General features: G+C 36.3%; 1 protein-coding gene across 9 annotated transcripts in view; it reads right to left on the reverse strand.

Annotated features, from left to right (window-relative positions):
- Window positions 1-1,872: 1,872 nt before the first annotated feature.
- Window positions 1,873-23,687, reverse strand: part of rap1gapa (RAP1 GTPase activating protein a) — a 72,837-nt gene continuing 51,022 nt past the window's right edge. For 3 of the 9 annotated variants that reach the window (XM_016280137.1, XM_016280134.1, XM_016280139.1), the window contains 19 exons: window positions 20,964-21,042; window positions 20,686-20,739; window positions 20,305-20,388; window positions 19,251-19,351; window positions 17,074-17,203; window positions 15,304-15,459; window positions 15,143-15,214; window positions 14,440-14,526; window positions 14,074-14,214; window positions 12,081-12,224; window positions 9,176-9,253; window positions 7,108-7,217; window positions 6,432-6,527; window positions 5,858-5,977; window positions 4,302-4,437; window positions 3,994-4,105; window positions 3,758-3,849; window positions 3,448-3,495; window positions 1,873-1,935 (listed from right to left, as the gene is read on the reverse strand). In XM_016280137.1, the coding sequence (XP_016135623.1) occupies window positions 3,487-3,495; window positions 3,758-3,849; window positions 3,994-4,105; window positions 4,302-4,437; window positions 5,858-5,977; window positions 6,432-6,527; window positions 7,108-7,217; window positions 9,176-9,253; window positions 12,081-12,224; window positions 14,074-14,214; window positions 14,440-14,526; window positions 15,143-15,214; window positions 15,304-15,459; window positions 17,074-17,203; window positions 19,251-19,351; window positions 20,305-20,388; window positions 20,686-20,739; window positions 20,964-21,042 (1,801 nt within the window). In that variant the 3' untranslated portion in view covers window positions 1,873-1,935; window positions 3,448-3,486. Of the gene's footprint in view, window positions 1,936-3,440; window positions 3,496-3,757; window positions 3,850-3,993; window positions 4,106-4,301; window positions 4,438-5,857; window positions 5,978-6,431; window positions 6,528-7,107; window positions 7,218-9,175; window positions 9,254-12,080; window positions 12,225-14,073; window positions 14,215-14,439; window positions 14,527-15,142; window positions 15,215-15,303; window positions 15,460-17,073; window positions 17,204-19,250; window positions 19,352-20,304; window positions 20,389-20,685; window positions 20,740-20,963; window positions 21,043-23,687 lie in introns of all 9 variants that reach the window. The other 6 variants (XM_016280138.1, XM_016280143.1, XM_016280136.1 and 3 more) reach the window with 5 other exon arrangements.

Here is a 23,687-nt window from a genome sequence, read left to right on the forward strand (position 1 = left end):
TATATATATATATATATATAATTTGCTTTTTTTAATGCAACATCTTACAATGGCTGTGTCCAAAACCTCAAGCAGCTGCCTAATCAGTCTAAAAATTCACAGGCATTAGTCTCTTAAGCTCACCAAGGCTACATTTATTTGACAACAATACAGCAAAAACAGTAATATTATGAAAAATGATTGCAATTTAAAAGAACTGTTTTCTATTTTAATATTTTTTTCAAACATAATTTATTCCTGTGATGGCAGCTACTCCAGTCTACAGTGTCACATGATCCTGCAAAACATTTTTCAGGTTTCGGACACAGCCAATGTGTCATCAGCACGGATCAATTATGGGAAATGTATAAAACAAACATGGCTCAGCTATGAGAACTACATTACATTTTAATGGTGTAGGACAAGATGGTATAAAGGCAGTTTAATGTAAGCCAGTAAGGCCAATCATTTATCATAAATACATTACAAAAAATTCTGCTAAGCTTTCCCCGTCATATATTTTGACACTTATAGAGTAAGGCAACCCCAAACCACTCGGCCATATTTAAGCTCCATTCAATGCTTTTTGCCTTTAACAGAAAGAGCAAACATCACATTGACTGATTTTTGGCATTAATGATTAGTTTATAGATTAGCAACAGCACATTTGTGTGCTCAAAACTCAAAAGTCCTGTCTAGACTGAGTGTTTAAAAGAGGACTGTCACCTTGGCACACAGTTCAGACATCAAACGATCTGTATGTTCAAACACAAAGCAAAGAAGAGCCAGTTTGAATTGAGTCAACATAAGGAAAGTATCTCCACTAGGGATTTTTATACAGTTTCCTTTATGAAAAACAAAGAGAAGAGTCATCATAAGGAATGAAACTCAAGACCATTCAAACACAAAGCAAAGAAGAGCCAGTTTGAATTGAGTCAACATAAGGAAAGTATCTCCACTAGGGATTTTTATACAGTTTCCTTTATGAAGAAGAGTCATCATAAGGAATGAAACTCAAGACCCAAGACATTTATCACGGGCTGCTTATGTGGCAAACAATCGGCATGTCCAATTGGTGAAACAAAGCTGAGCATAAACCATGACTTTAGTCCTGGTTGGTTAGCTGGTCAGGAAACTAAGCTGAATTAGTATGTTAACTCACTGTTGTTGTAACACTGACATGGATGCACATATCATCTGTTTGAGGGTAAGGTAAGGCATCTGCAATGTCTAATCTAATATATTCAGAGGGCATCTGTCACACTTCACGAAACTGTCATGTTTTGATGCTAATCAAATATGAATATTTTCTTTGAGTTGCACTCATTAAAATGCCGCATTTCTCCATGCACAAGTGATAATGGCAGATAAATACATTATTTAAGAGTAACGGCACCCTCCAGTTTCTGACAAATTCTCACCAATAAATATGAGCTACACTATTAGGGGTGTAACGGTACACGTATTCGTACCAAAAATGTTACACATACCGAACAAATACAGCATTGTTTTAACCACTGTACAAGTTACATTTCATTGGGAACTTCCAGTTTTATATATTGTTACTTTTGATATGAAACAAAGTCTCATCTTTAAAAAAAATTTCAGGAAATACACTTTTTTTTTTACAAAAGCAACATTTTGACATTCTTTGATGTGACCTGACAGATCGCTGTATAAACGTCTCAGTTAAAACGGCAGCACAGAGCGCAAGTAAGCGCGATCATCCCTTACTCTTTACTACTAGTTTTAACGCCAAATAAACATGAACGAACATCTCATGCAATCGCTCAATCAGTTTCAACCGCAGAAAGACGTCAATAAAACAGCTTGTTAACAAGTCATCAGTGTCCACAGCTTGTGGATACTCATATTTTACTTTACCTGTTAGTGAGGTCTAGTAACGGCATAAACTCCAGTTCTCCTTTTCTCTCTAAGGTGTTTCTAATGGAAATGCTGTTTGGACAATAAGGTTAGGAACAATAATCAGGTCACTGACACTGCATTAGCATGAACAACAAGTAAAAAATGTACAAGAGTTGTCACATACACTGCATAAACTAATTACATTATCAATGAAAATGTGCATTTTGTATGTATTTTATGCTCACCAAGGCTGCATTTATTCGGTCAAAAATACAGTAATATTGTGAAATATTATTAGAATTACAACAGTTTCTATTTGAATATATTTAAAAATGTAATTTAATCCTGTGTTGGCAAACTCCAGTCTTCAATGTCACATGATCCTTCAGAAATCCTTTTAATATGCTGATTGGGTGCTCAAGAAACACTATCAATGTTAAATAATAATACTGCTTAATATTTTTGTGGAGAAGTTCAAGTTGATACATTTTTGAAAGAACATCTAAGCATTAATTTTAAATAGAAATCTTTTGGAACATTATAAATGTCTTTATCACTTTGGATCAATTTACTGCATCATTGCTGAATAAAAGTATTAATTTCTTAAAAAAAAAAAAGCTGACTTACAAAAACAGGGCCGCCGAGCAAAACACAATACATTTGAAATGTTCAGGAACTGAGACAGAGGTTGCATTTACCAAAAATGATTCATCATTTCTGAGCAAATTTTGAAAACACTAACAATATCTCAAAATGTTTTCCATCATTTAAGTAGAAAAAAATTGTGTGGTCTATCTTTTGTAAGTTTTCCGAAATTTATTCTTTCATTCAGCCTTAAAAAATAGCATGCTTCATATGCAAATGATCCAAAATATGTACCACTTTAATGCACTGGTCATATACTTGCAGACCTTTAAAAGAGTGTCTTAAAGGTGCAATAGGTGATTGTCTTCAGAAACGTTTTTTGTTATGCTGGTTAAATGTCTCTTCACATCCCGATAGCAATCATTAAGTTAAGTGGTCTAAATGAATTTATCTGTATTTATATATTCTGTGAAAGGCGTAGACCATGAAATGTGCGTCCAATCAAAATGCTTGGTCTGAGCATTTTAATTGGCTTTCCTACCTGCCTGTCAACATATGTATTAGCATACCCCTGTGCACCCGGTTAACACACCCGATTCAGATAACCAGCTCGTTAGAAGAGAGCTACATGCATGAACTGTGTTCCGATTGATATGATCTCTACACAGTGTTCCCTACTCCCTGAGCAGGGGAAATCCGTGAAGGGGAAAATTAAGTTTACTTCACTTCGGAACATGGGCTGGAATTGGGAGCCGCTGATGTAGCCTATTGTAGAATTGTTGTCTCTGGTATTCTGGTCTGTGAGTGTATATGCGTTCAGGGGGCATGGCTTTGGATGGCGATAGCAGGGAGGGTGGGACGTTCGCTTTCAGTGCTATCAGGCTAAAGTTAGCATTTTCCAAGATCTCCTACTGCACCTTTAATATTTAATATAGGCTATACAAAAGACTAGATTATGAGTTTACATCTTCAGTTGATGAAAGAAAATGCATTCAGTCATGATACAGTACATCTAACCTGTTGATGGATGTCCACGAGGCAGTCAATCAGGAGGGGCTAGCAGTTCTGCACAGATGCACACACAATAACAGAGTTACAACAGACAGAAATAAAGGGCGGCAGAGTGCACACACTCACCCAATAACTGAATAATGAAGCTGACATCCTTTATGTGCAAACTGTGTGTATAATACATACACTTCTATTCAAAAGTTTGGAGTCAATAAGATTTTTGAATGTTTTTGAAAAAAAAAACAGTTGCTGTATCTTTACACTAAAGCATATACTATTAAATTCACTATGTTTAGACTAGGTTAGCAAGACTCACAGATGTGGACTTGTGGTCATGCGGTCGCTCAAGTTTGATGCGGATGTCTGTACGGTTCTGCTCCTGGTTCTTTCCACCATCTGTTTTCCCGGCTGGAAACATAAGAACAATTATTTAATAGATAAAAACACAAACATAACCTACACTACTACACAAAGATGCACCAAAGATGTTTTATTTTTATAAATATGTTAAGGGTGTGAGTGAAACTATTTTGTACAGCTTGTTTCTCTCACCAGGAGAGCTCCCTCTGCCGGTTGTACTGGCAGTGCTCATGTTGTCCTCCAGCCATGTGCTGTATGTTAACGAGTCTCGTTTATGAGGAGTATCTGCTGATGACAGACTCTCCTGAATGGGACAAATACAACAAATTGCTCTAGCAGACATACTGACAAAACATATGAAGTCTGTCTTAGTGTTTTTTTTAAATGGTAGTCTCTACTGTGAACATGTTTGTGCCAAAGACAGTTTGCATGCAAGGACTGTGTAGTTTCTAGAGATGTTCATTACTTGAATGTGTTGAAGATAAATGTGCTTTTCTCACCATGCCGGTGTCATAGTCCTCTGTGGCCTCTGTTTCATTCTCCTCTACCACACTAGCAAAGCTGCTGGCGTTAGAGGAGGAGCGGGACAGGTCATGAGCCTCGGGAATGGAGGGAGCCTGGCAGTACATGCTTGAGCTACACACACATACATACATACAAAAACATGTTCTTAATGCCTTTACTTGTAACAAGCAAGAAACTCCCATAGTTCTTGTTGTCAGATCGCTTGCATCCACCAAAACACACAGCCAGGGTTCAGTAGCAAACCCTATCAAGCACCAAATATGAGCAAAAACTGACAATGTTCAAGCAGTGAACTTTTTATTTTCAGCTAATGTTTTCTCATTCATTATCATGTCTTTTTCACCACATCTCAAATTAAGGAAGTGATTGTAATTAAATTTTAAAAAATGTTCTCCCCATTTAGTATAATTAAAAAACAGCCTTTTTGGACACAGCACAGCATAAAAAATTCTACCTTTTTATTTATCATCTCAGACTTGCTCTTCATTAACACAGGTGTCTCCTTAATAAGCAAGTACAGAATTGTTAGATTATCTATAGAGATTTTAGATTTTACACACACACATGGCAGTACATGCTTGAGCTACACACACATACATACATACAAAAACATGTTCTTAATGCCTTTACTTGTAACAAGCAAGAAACTCCCATAGTTCTTGTTGTCAGATCGCTTGCATCCACCAAAACACACAGCCAGGGTTCAGTAGCAAACCCTATCAAGCACCAAATATGAGCAAAAACTGACAATGTTCAAGCAGTGAACTTTTTATTTTCAGCTAATGTTTTCTCATTCATTATCATGTCTTTTTCACCACATCTCAAATTAAGGAAGTGATTGTAATTAAATTTTAAAAAATGTTCTCCCCATTTAGTATAATTAAAAAACAGCCTTTTTGGACACAGCACAGCATAAAAAATTCTACCTTTTTATTTATCATATCAGACTTGCTCTTCATTAACACAGGTGTCTCCTTAATAAGCAAGTACAGAATTTTTAGATTATCTATAGAGATTTTACACACACACACACACACACACACACACACACACACACACACACAAAGTACTGCTTTGCATGATCACTCACTACATGTAAGATTTTTGGAACATAACCAATCCATCAGTACTGGCAATTTCAATTTTCAAAAATAAATCAGTGTTTACATCATTCTCACACAATATTTGAAGTATTAAAATGAAATATGAAATGTTTATTAAAATTAAAGATGTTTATTTAACTATTTAAATATATCGATATTATAATAATTTATATTTTATTATGCTTTTCGTAGATTAAGATATAAGATCTGGGTTTGGGACAAAAGGAAAACAATTTAATCTACACATTAAAATACATTTGAAAATAAGCAAAAATAAGTAAAGGCATAGTAAAAATGTTCAATTTAAACAAATTTTAACAAAACGTTGAAATCAACCCTTGAGACATAAAAGCACAAGGTTTAAGGCTCACTGAAATATGTGAACATATCGAATCAATCATCATTCAGGGTAATGCTTTTCACTTTACCTGTTCTTGGTGATGAGGACTTCAGGAGAGCTCTGATTGGAGGAGTTTTCAGACTTGGGGTCCTGGGAGGCGTGGCCACTGTCAGGAGTCTTCTGTGTGCTGGGGGAGCACTCTCTACTGCTACACACACACACACACACACACACACACACACACTTTCACCATCAGAGGGCAGCATAAGCATTGTGTTTAAAACTCGACATGTCAAAGGTGAGGTGACAGAGTCCAAGCTCAACAGCAGTCTACTCAGAGTTAGGTTAGATACAACAGTGCATGCTGATTCACATCACTATACTGAAACACATGAATTCGGAGCAACACAATTCAAAGGGCCTGTAAGTACTACAGCACATATGACAAAGGCCAGCTCATGCAAAATCAGTAAAACAGACATTGATTGGCTGAAAAATTAGCAGACCACCAATCAGTTAGCATGCTGATTTTGCATGTGTGACCAGTTTAATAATGTGCTAAAGGCCATAATTAATAGCATTTCAGATGCATTGCTATGGCCAGGTAAGGAAAGCAGCTACTCTATGGTTATAGAGGTGTCATTCTATGGTGGCATTTATACTTGGAGGGATCCACGATGAGCCTCCCATTCTTGAGAGTGATGCTGGGTAGAGAGAGACAGAGCACTGTCCTGTCCTCTGACAACAGAGCGGCAATTCTTCACCAAACACATAAACACACAAAAGGAGTGTAAAGTTCAGTGTAATATTACACGTTATGTTCTGCCTATAACTCTTTTATTTTATATTAAGTATTGTATTATTTATGCATGTACATTGCATGATCAATAAATGTAAGATTTTTGGGATACAACCATTCCGTCAGTACTAACATTGTCACCAATAAAAAAATAACTATTTTAATATATTTATATTTTAATATATTTTGAAATGTAATTTATTTCTGTGATGGCAAACTGAATTTGAGCAGCCATCACTCCAGGCTTATGATTTGATTTGCTGCTCAAGAAACATTTCTTATTATCAGTGTTGAAAGCAGGTGAGCTGCTTAATATATTTTTTTTTATCTCTGATAATAAAATAAACAAATGAAATGATAATAAAAATGATGATAAATAATAATAGATGATAATAAAAAAATAAAATTAAACATTTCTGAGCCCCAACTTTTGAATTGTAGTGCATATATTAATTTCACAGAAAAGCTTGCCCGAATCTGTGACATTGAAATTGTCATGCTTCACAATTGCAGCTTCTGAAGTTTCCTCCTCCTCTTACCTCTTCTCCTGGACCTCCTGGATGTTCTCGATGCCGATAGCACTGCTACGTCGAGAGCTAAAAGGTCCTGACTTTTTCCTAGTTGGGCTTTTTCCAGGAATGATCAAAGACTGCAGGAGAGAACAAGAAGGTCAGTGAGCCAAGGATTCATAAAGAAACACCTTCACACTGTGATGGTCACCAAGTGGTCTCAAAGGAAACTTTAAGGATAATACATCCTCTATAGGTCAGGTCTATGCTATACCACTTTTCTTATATCTGTGGCATGCTCCAGTCTTTTTGAGAACAAAAGACACTGTTTCGTAGCTTGACTGGCAGGGTGGATGTGAAGTGCGTGCTTGAGGGTTTCGGCCTGAACTGAGAGATGAAAGATGGGAGCAGGATCTCCTGAGCTTCACTGGGCGGCTGTGCTCTCGCTGGGGACACTTTGTTCTCTTCAAGCCTGAGCGCTGGGATTTTACAGCTAGTGCTTTATGACTTCAAATGAAAGGCCTTCAAAAAGGCTTTTATCTCAAATGGCTTCAAAGGCTTCGGAAAGACTCTCTGTTGCCTTTTTCCTTTGTGTTTCTATGCTATTAGCTCACAAAGAGTGTACAATTATCAGACGAGGGGATACACGGAACAGTACATACTACACAACAAGAAGTGACGTTGGACATTAAAAACGTAGCAGAGCTATGCATTACATGCAAGATGTGATGCTGGAAGGGGATCTATGATGAAATCTGTGACTTTTCACCATAAACATTAAACACTGAAACAATGCTGCTGAAAGTTGACGAATCTACATTGATATACATGGGTCATTTAAAAGAACTGTGGTAGAGGATATAAAAGTGTACAATATGACTCTAGCTGAACAATGCTTACTGTCAAAGTGGCTTATATTCAATAGGAATATGGCCTGTTTAGTAAGACTGGATAGTATGGCATGAATAAAATGATGGATGCACAATATATATGTTTCATATCAGTTATTGGCCAATATTAAAGATATTTTATTGTTATTGGCCGATATTGGATATTTAATTGTGCATGCTCTGCTTTTACAGTTGAACTTCGCTATCATGTAAAGCTCCTTTAAAGTTCATCTTTGCAAAATACTAATAATTTATGAATTAATAAAAACGTAACACTTTAAATGTAATACTTGTCTAAATGAATCTCAAAATCTCAAAATGAATATCCATTTTTCATGCAGCACATTATAATTTTGTGGTGCCTAAATTCACTTTAGCTTTTAAAATGATTGATTTTAGTTTTAGTTTTTAAAAATGTATTATTAGTTGTATTTATATAGGCAAAATAATTTATCGGTTATAAGCCACACGTTATTATTGCAAAGTTTTTTTTATTTAAAAATACAATGTAAAAATTTAAATGAAATAAAACAGAAATTAGAATGTTAGATGTAGACTTGTTAATGTATTCAGGGTAAAATGCCATATTTAATTGAAAACAATTAAAAACATTGCTGTGAAGAATAGACCAATGTTAATTTTTTTATTTTTATATTTCATGTATGTTTTAGTAATTTTGTTTTAAAAATGTGTAGATAGTTTTTATTCATTTTTAGTTTAGTTTTAGTTATTTTAGTATATCAGTTGTTAATTGAAATGTGAAACTAAATGACATTTATTTTTTTTTTTAAATAATGAAAGTCATTTTATGCATTTAGTTGTAGTTAACTATAATAACCCTGGAATAAACATAGTTTGTTAAGTGGGTGTATTATTATACACGGGTGGCAATCATTCTGTTAACAAAACATTGAAAATATGTGTATTTCCAAACAATTTCCAGTGGACAAACCTAATTTCTAAAACTTTTAAGCAAAACTTAAACAAATTAAACTGATGCACATCCATTTTTCAGACTCGTTTTTATTTGTGTAAAATGAAATATGGCATCAGCCCCTTACTATGAATTTCCATAATCTAATATTATATTATGATCAGTGCATTGAAAAAAGGACTTTAGCTGACTGTAACTGCAGCTGTATGTTGTAAAAGTCATGCGGTGAGAACAAATGATGCATATGAGAGAGGAGCGAGAGTTATACATGAACCTCTTCTATGGTTCCTATTCCTATGGCACTGCCACGCCGTCCATATTTACTGGGACTTTTGCCTGGGACAAGCAATGACTGCACAGATCCCACAGAGAAAGAGAGAGAGAACGAGAGAAATCATGAGTCCATGCAGCAGGTTATGTGTTATACAAACAAAATAGCCTACAAACATCTGCAGGAGAGACAGTTATCAAAGCATGAACAGCAAGAAAAAAGCTGTCATGAACACAACAGAGTAGCCACACAAGGAAAAAAGGGCCGGAGGAACCTCAGCAGGTACGAGGACCTGTGAAGGACAAGAAAGCTGAAGTAGGAGCACATAGCACACAATTGGTGACATTGGGACAGTTGACATTTGAACACAGTTTAACAGTTAGTCAGGTTAGTCAGACAAGGAAGTTAAAAACTTGCAAAAATGCAAACTATGCATACTCAGTTATATCATAGATCAGTGGCTCTCAACTGGTGGGTCGTGATATAAAAATGGATTGGCCTGTTGAAGCCAATGCATTTTCATATCAGTGTCCCACATGGAAGTGGAAAAATGCTAAAATAAGATACAAAATTTATAAAAATTTAAATTGTATCATATCAGGGTCCCACATAGAAGTGGAAAAATGCTCAAATAATAAAATAAAATAAAATTACAAAACTTTAAATTTTACTATCCATTTTGTTATTTTGCATATAGTTGGACCTAAGCACTTTACAGTTTCAATCTGGCTTTATGGATGTTTTTATTTACAATAAAATAAAATTGTACAAAAAATTAAAACTAAAATAAAATACAACAAAAATGTAAATATTAAAATAAAAAACTGAATTTTCAAAACTGTTCATTTTACAATCCAGTTTATGTTACTAGTTTGGCATATTGTTGGACCTATGTAAGTTTCAATGTAAATTTGAATATGTTTTTATTTACTTGTTTATGATAAATAATTTTGCTAAGTGTTGAGTTGTCACTTGACATGCAATGTACTGGGTCCTGCAGCAAAACCAGTTCATAACCACTGTCACAGAGGACCTTAGTGGGGCCTCCCATCACTGTCAATGGCCCTGGTTGTTCTGACTTAATCACCATAAGGGGATGAATCAATACACCATTTCTAATTTTCGCCTGTAACCTTTGGAATTAAATTCCCAATACCAAAATATTAGTTGTACTAAAATTTTGGTCTTTTGGTCAATATTCTCCATTGCATAACCTGTGTGAAGGCCATTTGACTGACATGGCATATGATAGCTCTATAAATAACAGAAACATTAACTGTGACAGAGGCATGGCTCAGTAACTCTGAAGTCTGTTCCAGTGCGAGACCCTGTGGGGAAAGTGGGATTTCACTCGACTCATATGAGTTGTGCTCACGAGGGGAGCTGGCATGACTTAGCATGGCTCTAGTCCCCAGGGCAAGAAGCAGCACCATAAGAGCCGCTGTGCTTGATGGAGCAAGAGCTAGCTGGCCGGACAATGCTGTCTCTGCACTTAAGCTGTGCAAGCATTATACTTACCAACAGGACACCTGCATATTAAAACATAAGCGCAGCAGAATCCATTCAACATGCACACACATAAATATGTAATTCTCCCAGCAGGTTCTCATGCGGTGCTGATGTGTGTCTGATCCTGTGGGGGATGTGGTAAGGTCAAAACATTCACAACCATCTTTATACTAACACTGCTGCAGGTCGCCTTGTCCTACTTCAAAATCAGATAATATTAATTCCTGAGAGACATTGCAAGGAAAATAACAAAAGAATGTCTCACATGATCCCTTGTAGATCTGACAGCCTTTCATTCCCTCATGAGCAACATGCAACACATTCCAGACTACTTTATGTCATGCACCCCTCAGAGGACCTCATCTTCACCATAACCAAGACACGCACCTCCTGTGATTATAACGGGGGTTAAAAGAATAACAGTCTTCTCTGGGGAAAGCGCAAATTCATATAACATGCTTTTGGGTCAATGACATATTTATACGGTAAAAGTGTCTGCAATAAAAAAAGAAAAGAAAACAGTTTTAAAAAATCAAGTTTAAAACATACATGTCAAGTTCTGATGGATGGTTTAATATAATTTTCTAAATAAAATTGCCTGAAAAAATGTCATGTGACAAATGCCATGCAACCATCATTATTTTCAAAAAGGGTTTTAAATATATTTTTAAAGGTAGTACTATTTTTAAAAGAATATTACAAATTATATAATCAAATTTATATATATATATATATATATATATATATATATATATATATATATATATATGTCTCAGTACATAAAACTGTAATATATATGCATGCCAAAATACCTAAGGTTTTTTCCCTTAAGTTCTAAAAAATATCAAAATATATTTTAATACAGAAATTATAAACAGGCTTATAATAGAAGAGATGCATTGAAGTCAGTTCCTCTATTAATTACATTTCTAATGTAGTTTAGAATAAATTAATAGATAGGAACTTCATGTCATTGACCCTTTTAACTCAGGAAACCCTGACTGTAGAGCAAGACCAGTGCATTTAAGTGACCCTTTCAAGAAACGTTCCTGAGGTAAGCGGTAAAAGGTCCAGTGAATAAGATCAGTGGCTGCAGAGATGACAGACAAAAAGAATGATGGGAATGAGGAAAGAAATGTTAAGGGACTGGTGCATGAGGAAAAATATTAATTAAATCAAAGTTGGTTGATTAATCATGAATTATTTCATCTTCGTTGTGTTGTTTAGTTCTCAGTTTGGCAACTCAGAGGATCTGTGCGTGTGCTTAACTTTCAGTGTAGTCAGGAATTAGTGAAGTATGTGTAACCAGGACTGGCTTTTTACCTCATAGTGGAGGGAAGTGAGGGGACTAGCATTGTTTGGCCCATTGGAAAGCCAGTAGGGCAGGGGGGTTACTTACTATCCCAGGGGGTTTGGGGGTCTCTGGTGAGTGGTGGTTGTTGTTGTTGTGGGTGAAACTGCCGCTGTGACTATTGGAGACTGTGTGCTTCCTGATATTGTGGCCCATGGTGTCCAGAGACTGGCTCCTGCTGCGGATCACCCGCTATATCACAGAGAGAGATGAGGAGGAGACACGGTGAGCAGCGGCAGGTCAGCGAGGGCCAGTGGAGTGGGTCTGAAGCCAATGAATCAAGTAGCTAAAACGACCTGAGCAACACCTGAGTGAAGAGTGCAGTTTTGTTCGTTAAAGAAAAAAGCAAGTGGGCGGATGGAGGACAGATGATATGAAGCTAGCAGAGAGCTTGGCTACTCACGACTGAAGCTTGCAACCAATAGAGGGCAGAATCGCCTGAGAGTGTTAATGGATATTGATTAAACATCACCCACTAAAGTGCTGCCCAATTTCATGGGACAATCCCAGAATGCCACAACCACAGATGAGCTGTGTCTATGCTAATGAGTTCGGCTATTGACAGCTGCTGATGAAAACTGTGTGAATAAGTGGTTGCGGAAGCAAATATAATAGGTTAAAAGACAGATAATGAAAATGATTTATGAGAAGTCTGATCGATTTTTCATTTCTGGATGACCACAATCAATGCGTGAACACCACTGAACACCTTCAATTATAAACCCGGCTGCCACGCACATACAAACGTTCTGTCAGTAATGAATTATTGCTATGGAAAATTCAGTCTACTTGAAAAATAACCTTGATATTCTCATTAGGCATAATGCTACAGAGAAATATTTGTGTCGTGTATGATTAATCATGTACTACTGATTAATTTGCAAAGTATTTCAGGAAGCAAAACACTGTAGAGCATAAGATAAATCTCATGAGTGGATCCATGCTTGACAATGTGCTAATAGGATATAATTAGTGTTAATTATGGTAATGAGTAATTAAATTTAGGTAGCATCGGTTACATCACTTGACAGCTGGAGTCATAAAGACACCGCTATCTAAATCCCAAGAGAGAAAAATATGCTACCGTTCATAAAGTGTAACAGCAGCAAGATAAAAAAAGACTAGTCTGAACCAGAGTTATTATCACTAACGAAAACCATAAAACTGTTAACTGACATAAGATATAAAAAACTTAAGCTTATTTTATTTCAGCTAGTTTCTAAGGCTGAATTTATGTTTGTTTTGTTTACAACTACTGATTAATTTGCAAAGTATTTCAGGAAGCAAAACACTGTAGAGCATAAGATAAATCTCATGAGTGGATCCATGCTTGACAATGTGCTAATAGGATATAATTAGTGTTAATTATGGTAATGAGTAATTAAATTTAGGTAGCATCGGTTACATCACTTGACAGCTGGAGTCATAAAGACACCGCTATCTAAATCCCAAGAGAGAAAAATATGCTACCGTTCATAAAGTGTAACAGCAGCAAGATAAAAAAAGACTAGTCTGAACCAGTTATTATCACTAACGAAAACCATAAAACTGTTAACTGACATAAGATATAAAAAACTTAAGCTTATTTTATTTCAGCTAGTTTCTAAGGCTGAATTTATGTTTGTTTTGTTTACGCTGAAGTACTAAAATAACTAAACCTAAATAAATACTAATGAATAACTAATACTAAATAGACATTAAAAATGGAAACTAATAAAAATGACAAACAAACACTAAACTTTACTAAAACTTTAACTAAAATGAAAACAGAAAATATAAAAATCAAATCAAATTTAAACTATTATCAAAATTATTATATTATTATACAAATATGATAGTATATAAAGACAGTAAAATAACACTGCTCTGAATGAACGACTCATCTCATGTCAGGAAAGGATTTATGACCACAAACCAAATCCACCCCGTCCAGCATTCACACACAAGCCACAGCAATGCTTCACAAACATCCCCATCCCCCTCTATTCTGGATGTAAGTGCCCTCACAGAGACCCCAGAGCCCTGTGTCCTTGTGGATTACCTTGAAAGACTCAAAGAAGCCCCCTCCCCCTCCTCCTCCATTCTCCAGTTTGTCCTCCTCTCCTCCCAGCCCCATCATAGCCTGACTGTTGATGTGCAGCTCCTCGTACAGCGTCTCCAGCAGAGCAGACCGGGTACGCTCCTGGTGATACAGCGTACTTGTATTTAGACATACATAGAATACATTTGAACATACTAAATTAATGCTAGATGAGGCTTGTGAATTTATTTTAGGACATTTACATTACATGTATGCATTTGTTAGTCGCATATATCATAAAATACATTTTATTAATACATTGCATTTAAAACCATAACCTTGGTATTGCATATGAGCACTGATTTCTGACAACTTAATGACACTCACCTCTAATTTGGCAAATTTTTCTGCTTTGTAACAAGCGTATTCAGCATTGATCAACTTGGTAAGCAAGAATTCCCGAAACTCTGGGCCCTGAGAGAGGCAGGAAGGTGCAGAAGGAGAACAAATGAGAGGGATACAGATGATTTGAAAAATTTTATTTAGAAAAATAAATGAATACTTTTATTCCATTAAATTGATCAAAAGTAATTGTAAAGGCATTCAAATATAAAAACAATTCACATTCTTTTGAACTCTATAGTCATCAAAGAATTCTCAAAAAATAATACATTCTCCACATAAATATTAAGCAGCACAACTGTTCTTAACATTGAAAATAATAATGATAAATGTTTCTTGATCACCAAATTGGATCAAGTGACACTGAAATTCACAGCAATAAATTGTGAAATCGCAGGAATAAATTTCAAATGTAATACTGTTTCACAATATTACAGTTTCTACAGTACTTTTAATCAAATAATTGCAGCCTTGAGAATAGGAGAACTTTAAAATCTTACTGACCCAAAACATTTGAAATGAAAACAATTGTATTAAGCAGATACTTTTTTCCCTGAAATGCCACTTAAAGAGCATTTACTGTATATATTTCATCAGTGCATTCCTTAGGACCTGAACCCATGACCCTGATGTTGCTAGTGGAATGCATAAATACTCCACTTCCATTTATTTAGATTCATCAACTCACTTTCTTAAAAATGGCTGGGTTGGGGAGGGGTGGTCCGAAGAAGGGGACGTCATCTCTCGCTGTTACTGAAACCTGGACAATGACAAATGCATGCATCACTTACTGACTCACAGAGAGGTGTTACAGAAGCGCTAGATTGCAGTAATACTGTGATGATGTACCTTGTACAGGACGTTGTCAGAACAGGCATTTTCAACTTGCACCACTACGTAGGCATGCAAAAAGTTGGAGGCAATCATGTCTGGCACAAATGGAGTGTTCTCGTCTTGAAACATGATGGCCACAATGTCATTTCCTATATGCCTCTTCCTTTGTAGCTGTGATAACAAAACAAGATAGTTCACTTTTATAATTCTTCATTTAAATGTAACGGTACTCCTTAAGTAACAGTAGCACTCTCATCAAACTCAAATAGTATACAGCTGTTAAAGTGAGATTTCTTTGGCATAATTTAAAATGTATTAGCAGCTTTCAAGCCAAAGAAGAATAAAAAAGTGGGTCCTGGATGCTGATTGGTCAAAACAGTGTTGCAGTCTACTAAAATAGAAACTATAGTAATGTATGATGCAAAACACTTGTTCACCATAGTTTCATAAAAAGCCAACTATTAATGTTTAATTAACCTACATACAGTTAAAATCTAAATAAAAAAATATATATATATTTTAATATATTATTCAAATAAATATTTTCTATTTTAATGTTGTTGCTTTAAAAAAATTTTTTTTTTTAATGTAATTTATTCCTTTGGTGGAAAAGCTGAATTTTCAGCAGCCATTACTCAACAGTCTTCAGTGTCACATGATTCTTCAGAAATCATTCTAATATTCTTTCAGGATCCTTTAATAAACAGAAAGTTTAAAATAACAGTGTTGATTTGAAATATAAATCTTTTGCAACATTATAAATGTCTTTACTGTCAGTTTTGGTCAATTGAATGTGCATTTGATGACTAAAAGTTTTCATTTCCAAACTTTTGAACAGTAGTGTATACTGCTAAAGAATAACAAGACATAATAAATTAGCTTTAAAGAATGCTGTTTTAATTCAAATTCACGTCTTTAATATTTGTATCATGCCATTATATAAAACCACTAAGGCACTTATGCAGAATATGTGCTTTATTCTGAATATCCATTGCATATTATGCCTTTTATACATGAATATATACAAATCACAGCGCAACATCTTGCACTTTATCGCTTAGGAATGAAATGAGCCTGTCCAAACATTTGATGTAATATACAAACCCACAGTTGCGATTAGTGTCGTTAAATGCTCTTCTGGCAGACATCTGATGATAAATTCCATTACTTTTTGAGGTTTCATTTATGTGTCAATGATGCCATGTGCTGAAGTTGTTTTTCACAACATGTCTCAACAGATGGCTGGCAAGGGCAAACACAGAGGTTGCAGCCGCTCATTTAAACATGGACATCAGTTCACCAACTCAATCTGCTGTCAACCTCCAATCACTGCAGAGTGTGTGTGTGCGCACATGACAGTGAGAGAGAGAGGAGCGCGCTTCATGTGTTCTAAATCTAGAAGATTCCCTGAGGAGTGAGCTCTAAAAACACTCTTCCTCAGAGGACACAGCGCTGCCAGTGAAGGTGCAGAATAAAGGTCACTTTATGAGTCAACAATAATCTGCCAGCACATCAGCAGTGTGTGGCTGCAGAAAACAGCATCTGCCACAGTGCTAAGGAATGGATTTCTCCCCTCCTGTCAATCCAGATGGCTCATACCTATGTGGCTTGTTATATTATTTTGCATCTGAACAGTATCTACAATGACGGATAATCAGGGACAACTGATTATATTTTGTTCCACTAATGCTTACCACAGTTGTATTGATTAGGATCTAGAAGCAGGGAAAACACATGTGCTATGAGTGACCCTCTCACTGTCTGAACCCACAGCATTGTGAGTACCTGCTGTGTATCGCCCTCTGTGAAAGGCAGCTTAGTTGACACGTGGAACATGATCTCCTTGTTGTGGAAATTGTGGTACACAGATTCAGAGCCTGTCTGTCCATGTGTCACGTCCAATCCTCCACGAAACCTAGTAGAAGAAAGCATATTCAAGGATTCTGCTGTCAAACATGAAGGATATCGTTAGCATTAACCTTCGCAAAGACAATAGCTGTGTCACATTTAAAAGGCTGCACCCTCTAGAGGTCTCTGTAGGATGCATATACGAAGTGTCCTCAACCTAGAATTAAATGAGACGGCCTTCGTAGGACAGGCGGAAAAGGAAACAGGAAGTATCACGTTGCTATGCCAACACATTTAGAGCATCGTTGCGCTCTCACACTACTTAAATTAAGGAAAGTTATTTCTAAATTTGGAAAGTAATTAGAATTTTTTTTTTATTTTGTTCAATGTTTGAGGAGCTGCATCGTACCTACAGCAGACATCTGTTAGAGAAGAAAAAAAAGGAGGAGGATATTAAAAACAAAGTTTATCCGTTTTTACCGAGGCGAATTAAGGTAAGTTGTAAACACCACATCTGCGCTTGTGTGTACGTTAGATCTGCCGGCGCTGGCATTTTTCAAATTAACAACGGTTGTTCACGGTGACGCAAAGAATTGTGGGTTATCTGTAGCAGCAAAGGATACTCCTCGTGCATCCTCCGAATTCCTGTGAAAGAAGGTCGCATTCGAAGGTCGCATTCGGAGTGTCCTACTTGCTTTTCTGAAATGAGACAGCCTCGATGACGTATACAGCCTTCGAATGTGACCTACGGAGGGCGCAGCCTTCTAAATGAGACACAGCTAATGAATCCTAGTTTTGTAGCAAAACTTTATCATATATGGATATCTTTGTGAAGGTTACATAAAAAAATTGCAAAATGGTTTGCAATGCTATTTCTGCACAAAACTTGTGTTCTATTATTCAGTAATCACTCACAATCTATGGAGGACTAGGAGAGCCACATAAAAATGTAATTAAACAAATGCGAAAAGGATAAGAAAATCTATTGGTTTTAAACACGTCTATTTATTTGTCAATTTAAAATAATTTATTATTTATTGTTAGATTTCACTATATAAACATTCATTAAACATTAATTACACCATTTAAAAGTTATTTATTCACATCTTTATTTTTAATGATTTCATAAATAATTATTAATAAATTAATAACATAAATTAAATTCCTTTATAATTTAAGTGGCTTACCTTGTTCTGTACTGTTTTATTTTATTATTTATTTTTATATGATTAGTATATATTTTATTAGTATTTTACTAATTATTAAATTTTTTTAGTTTTCATTTTAATTGTGTGTTAAGTTTTAGTAATTTTGTTAAATGCTTGTCATTTTTATAAATTTTTGTTTTTTCATTAAATATTTCTATTTAGCATTAATTTACTTCTATTTTAGTTCTAGTAATTTTATACTTGACCTTAAACATTTTATTTGAGTTAGTTGCCAAGGCAACATTTGAAGTTTATTTCAATAATATTTATAATAGTGCTGTAAAACGATTAATCGCATCCAAAATAAAAGTTTTTGTTTGCACAATATATGTGTGTGTTCTGTGTATATTTATTATGTATATATAAATACACACACATGCATGTATATATTTCAGAAAAAGATGTTTATTTATAATATAAATTATATGAATATAAACATAGACGGAAATGTAAATATATACTGTATATATACATAATAAATATACACAGAACACACATATATATTATGCAAACAAATTTTTTTTATTTTGGATGCGATTAATCGCGATTAATCGTTTGACAGCACTAATTTATAATATTTATTAATATATTAATATTATTAATATTTTAGTAACATTTATATTTTTCATCTTCATTTCAATTAACAAAATAATTTGTAATAGTTTTAATTATAATAACACTGACTTGATAATAATAACATTTTAATAATAACACTTCTTGTGTGATTTGGAGGAGCTATAACAGAGCTATAAGAAAGTGCAGTTCATTCTTAGTGAAATCTCTCCTCAGAAGTGCACAAATACAAACACCAACATCCAAAGCTTCTATTTTAATTAATTCATGCTGTTAAACATTTCATCTAGCGCGTCTACATCTCGCTTGTGCCGCATTGAGAGAGAGTGTTACCCTTTGAAGTCATGGAGCTCGATTTTCTGTCCCAGAAACTCTAAAAACTCCACCAAAGCAGGACTCTCCTCGTTATTCCCAAACAACTCCTCCTCTGAGGTCTACACAGATAAAAACACATAAAATGCTTAAAAGTTTCAAACAAACATTTGTGTTGTGCCCTTGGCAGCAGACACAGTAACCCTTCAGGTACAATAGAAGGTCAACACAACACAGAAGCTTCATGCATTATCATTACTTCAATTACTGAACAAAATAACAAAGTAGTTCAGTCTTTCATACATCACAAGAAAACATAATGACAATGCTTTATGTTACAGCACAAAGCCCGACATTCAACAAACCCCATATGAAACGAACCCACACACAAAAAACAAGAACATCTTGATGAGGACAAAAGCAAACTCTAAAATTAGCAAACCTAAATGGCTCATTATGAGTCAATTAGCTTGATGAAAATGCAAATTGTTCCTCTGAATAAACATTGTCTCCCATTTAGAGTCAAGGAGGGCAAGCGGAAGTTTTAAGGGCTGATCCATAAGGAGCGTTTTAGACATGAGAACGTCCCATTAAGGTCTCTGTGTTCTTGCTACCCACATTGGAAAGATTGAGTGTGTAAACACACTGATCTGTGAGATGAGAGGCTGTTCAAGTGCATCTTGCAGCCTCCACTGTCATGCTAATACGCTAAGGGCGTTGCTGGCAAGCGTCCTCGAAGAACCTCTCAGGCACCTCTCACTCTCTGCGGCCTTAAAGGTCAAGGATCTGCCTTAATGCAATCAAAGCTCTCCTCTGGGAACAATTGCCTCATGATTTTAATAAAAGACAAATTAAAAGACGGCTATAAAAGACGGCTTGATTGTTGTCTAAGCAGAGGAGCCATTGTAGGGTCGAGAGAAGGAAGGACTACTTTGTTCAAAAGAATGGTGTTGTTCTAAATAAAGATGAATTATGATGGTGAGTTACAGCACCAATTCATCTCTGTGCATCGGCTAAATGAGAGGAAATTGTTTGTGAAGAAGCTAACAGAGATAAGGCTTCCCATGCGACTCACCTGTCCAAACTTCTGATAAATGACTCCAAACTTGAAGTTGTTGCTTATGACGTGTTCGTCGAAAGTGACGATGAGCCTGGAGGCCTGTGGCAGAGTAGATGTTTTCAATAGCATGATGAATGTCCTTTAGGTACTGCTTTGTCAACGTTGCAAACCCAAAGAGACGATGAGCAATACTTTTGCAGAAACTAGCATATTTCCCAGTGCCACACTTTAATTAACCAGGACAAATTAATAAATGATTATGTGCTAGTGAGTTAAGCGTATCACTTTGGTGCAGGTGGGTCATACAAAAAGATTGATTGTAATTGTTGTGTACCTTTGGGTATCACTTTGGTGCAGGTGGGTCATACAAAAAGATTGATTGTAATTGTTGTGTACCTTTGGGTAAAGCACTGGGAAAAATCGGTCCACATTCACCTCTTCACAGACGAGCTGATGATAACGAAAAGAAAAACACATATTGATTCGTTCCTCATTCTCATCTGATCTTGCAAAAGTGATGCAACACTACGGTCATCTGTCCAAGCAGGACAGAACAGGCTCATGGGAGAGTGAGACAATCAGTCATGTCACTCGGAGAGAAGTGTGATAAATTGGAGGGCCTGAAAACAATAGTGCTGACCCCTTAACCCCCTCCGCACTTGATTCACTCTCACCTTGGCCATCTGGACAATATTGGGGAATTCGGTCAGACAAGATATTGGAATCACGTCGTGATATGTTTTCATTTTTGTTCTGTAAAAAAAGGAAAAACATTTGTAGACATAAGATGATTTTATATATATATATCATGTATCGTTTTGAAGACACACACACCTATAATATACATATATATATATATTGTTCCCGTGGCTCAGTGGTAGAGCATTGCATTAGCAGTGCAAAAGGTTGTGGGTTCAATTCCCAGGGAACACACATACTGGTAAAAAATGTATAGCCTGAATGCACTGTAAGTCGCTTTGGATAAAAGCGTCTGCTGAATGCATAAATTATATATATTATCACCCTGTTTGGACTTTGGTTGCTTGTTCATTGACCTAGCCTGTATCCCAATGTGCATACTATCCATCCTAAATTCTATGTGATATTAGTAATTTTCAATACTATTTAGGGCAGATAGGGTGGATAGTATGCACATTAGGATGCAGGATTAAAGGTGCAATAGATGATTGTCTTCAGAATTTTTTTTTGTTATGCTGGTTGAAAGTCTCTTCACATCCCGATAGCAATCATTAAGTTAAGTGGTCTAAATGTATTTATCTGTATTTATATATTCTCGGAAGGCGTAGGACCATGAAATGTCGTTCCGAGCGTTTTAATTGGCTTTCCTACCTGCCTGTCAACATATGTATTAGCATACCTCTGTGCACCCGGTTCGCGCAGACAGGATACGTCATCAGCTCGTTCACACACGCAGTGCAGACAGAGCGAGAATGGCAGACCAACATCAACAACCCAAACTTCCTTCCTGGTATTGTAGTCCATTTGAAATTTTCTCACCGGTGAATGACACATGATGTAGCCCAGCGGTTCCCAATTCCAGTCCTTGCGCTCCCCCGGTTTGCATATTTTGCATGTCTTGCTTAGTTAACACACCCGATTCAGATAACCAGCTCGTTAGAAGAGAGCTACGTGCATGAACTGTGTTCCGATTGATATGATCTTTACGCAGTGTTCATTGCTCCCTACTTCCTGAGCAGGGGAAATCCGTTTAAGTTTACTTCACTTCGCACCATGAATGGAATTGGGAACCGCTGATGAAGCCTATTGTAGTATTGTTGTCTCTGGTATTCTGGTCTGTGAGCGTATATGTGTTCAGGGGGCGTGGCTTTGGACAGCGATTGCAGGGAGGGTGGGACGTTCGCGTTCAGTGCTATTAGGCTAAAGTTAGCATTTTCCAAGATCTCCTACTGCACCTTTAAGTTTCTGTTTCCCCTTGATTGCTTAGTTAGTTCACCTGTGTCTAGTTAATTTAGTCATTAGCTCCTCTTCCGTTTGTATAAATCCCCTTCCTTTAGTTCTCTGAGTTGTCGGTTATTGTTGAATGTTACCCTCGTGTGTGGATGTAATAAATGTCTCTTTGGAATTATCTTCTTCGTGTGCTCCTCGTCCTTAAGCCCGAGACCCACTGCATGATTTTAGCAATCCTATAAGATCATTGCATGTCACACTGTTCGACATGGATCTAATAAACTTGGCTACGACGTGTGTAGACACCTATTGACTCATAGGCTACGACGCACGTTTCTATAGAAGAATAAAACATCATCAGCATGCACTAGTGGTAAACAAAACGAGCTTAATAAATCACACTTTAGCAGTTGTAGTTTTTATGTGTGCTGAATAAAAGTGGAAGCGGCGAAAGAGGAAGGAATAAGAGCTTGAGGTAAGCAGTTTTATGTTTTAGCGCCATGTCGTGTTGATTTCATGTCGCATTTTTATTGGCTGGTCAGTAAACGGGGATCGTACCAGCAAACAAACTGTGCGATGATCATGTTGTATCGTTGGCTATCGTTGGCTATATTAGGAGCCATGATCAAAGAAAATGCCACGATTGTTTCACGATGCCAGTCTGGGACAGCCGAAAATCGTTTGTCTCTGGCTTTACCCCACACAGAAGCGTGACATATATATATACAGGTGCATCTCAATAAATTAGAATGACATGGAAAAGTTCATTTATTTCAGTAATTCAACTTAAATTGTGAAACTCGTGTATTAAATAAATTCAATGCACACAGACTGAATTAGTTTAAGTCTTTGGTTCTTTTAATTGTGATGATTTTGGCTAACATTTAACAAAAACCCACCAATTCACTATCTCAACAAATTAGAATATGGTGACATGCCAATCAGCTAATCAACTCAAAACGCCTGCAAAGGTTTCCTGAGCCTTTAAAATGGTCTCAGTTTGGTTCACTAGGCTACACAATCATGGGGAAGACTGCTGATCCGACAGTTGTCCAGAAGACAATCATTGACACCCTTCACAAGGAGGGTAGGCCACAAACATTCATTGCCAAAGAAGCTGGCTGTTCACAGAGTGCTGTATCCAAGCATGTTAACAGAAAGTTGAGTGGAAGGAAAAAGTGTGGAAGAAAAAGATGCACAACCAACCGAGAGAACCGCAGCCTTATGAGGATTGTCAAGCAACATCGATTCAAGAATTTGAGTGAACTTCACAAGGAATGAACAGAGGTTGGGGTCAAGGCATCAAGAGCCACCACACACAGACGTGTCAAGGAATATGGCTACAGTTGTCGTATTCCTCTTGTTAAGCCACTCCTGAACCACAGACAACATCAGAGGCGTCTTACCTGGGCTAAGGAGAAGAAGAACTGGACTGTTGCCCAGTAGTCCAAAGTCCTCTTTTCAGATGA

The sequence above is a fragment of the Sinocyclocheilus grahami genome, unplaced genomic scaffold, assembly GCF_001515645.1.
Source record: "Sinocyclocheilus grahami isolate Dianchi unplaced genomic scaffold, SAMN03320097.WGS_v1.1 scaffold137.1, whole genome shotgun sequence".
Lineage (NCBI taxonomy): Eukaryota > Metazoa > Chordata > Actinopteri > Cypriniformes > Cyprinidae > Sinocyclocheilus > Sinocyclocheilus grahami.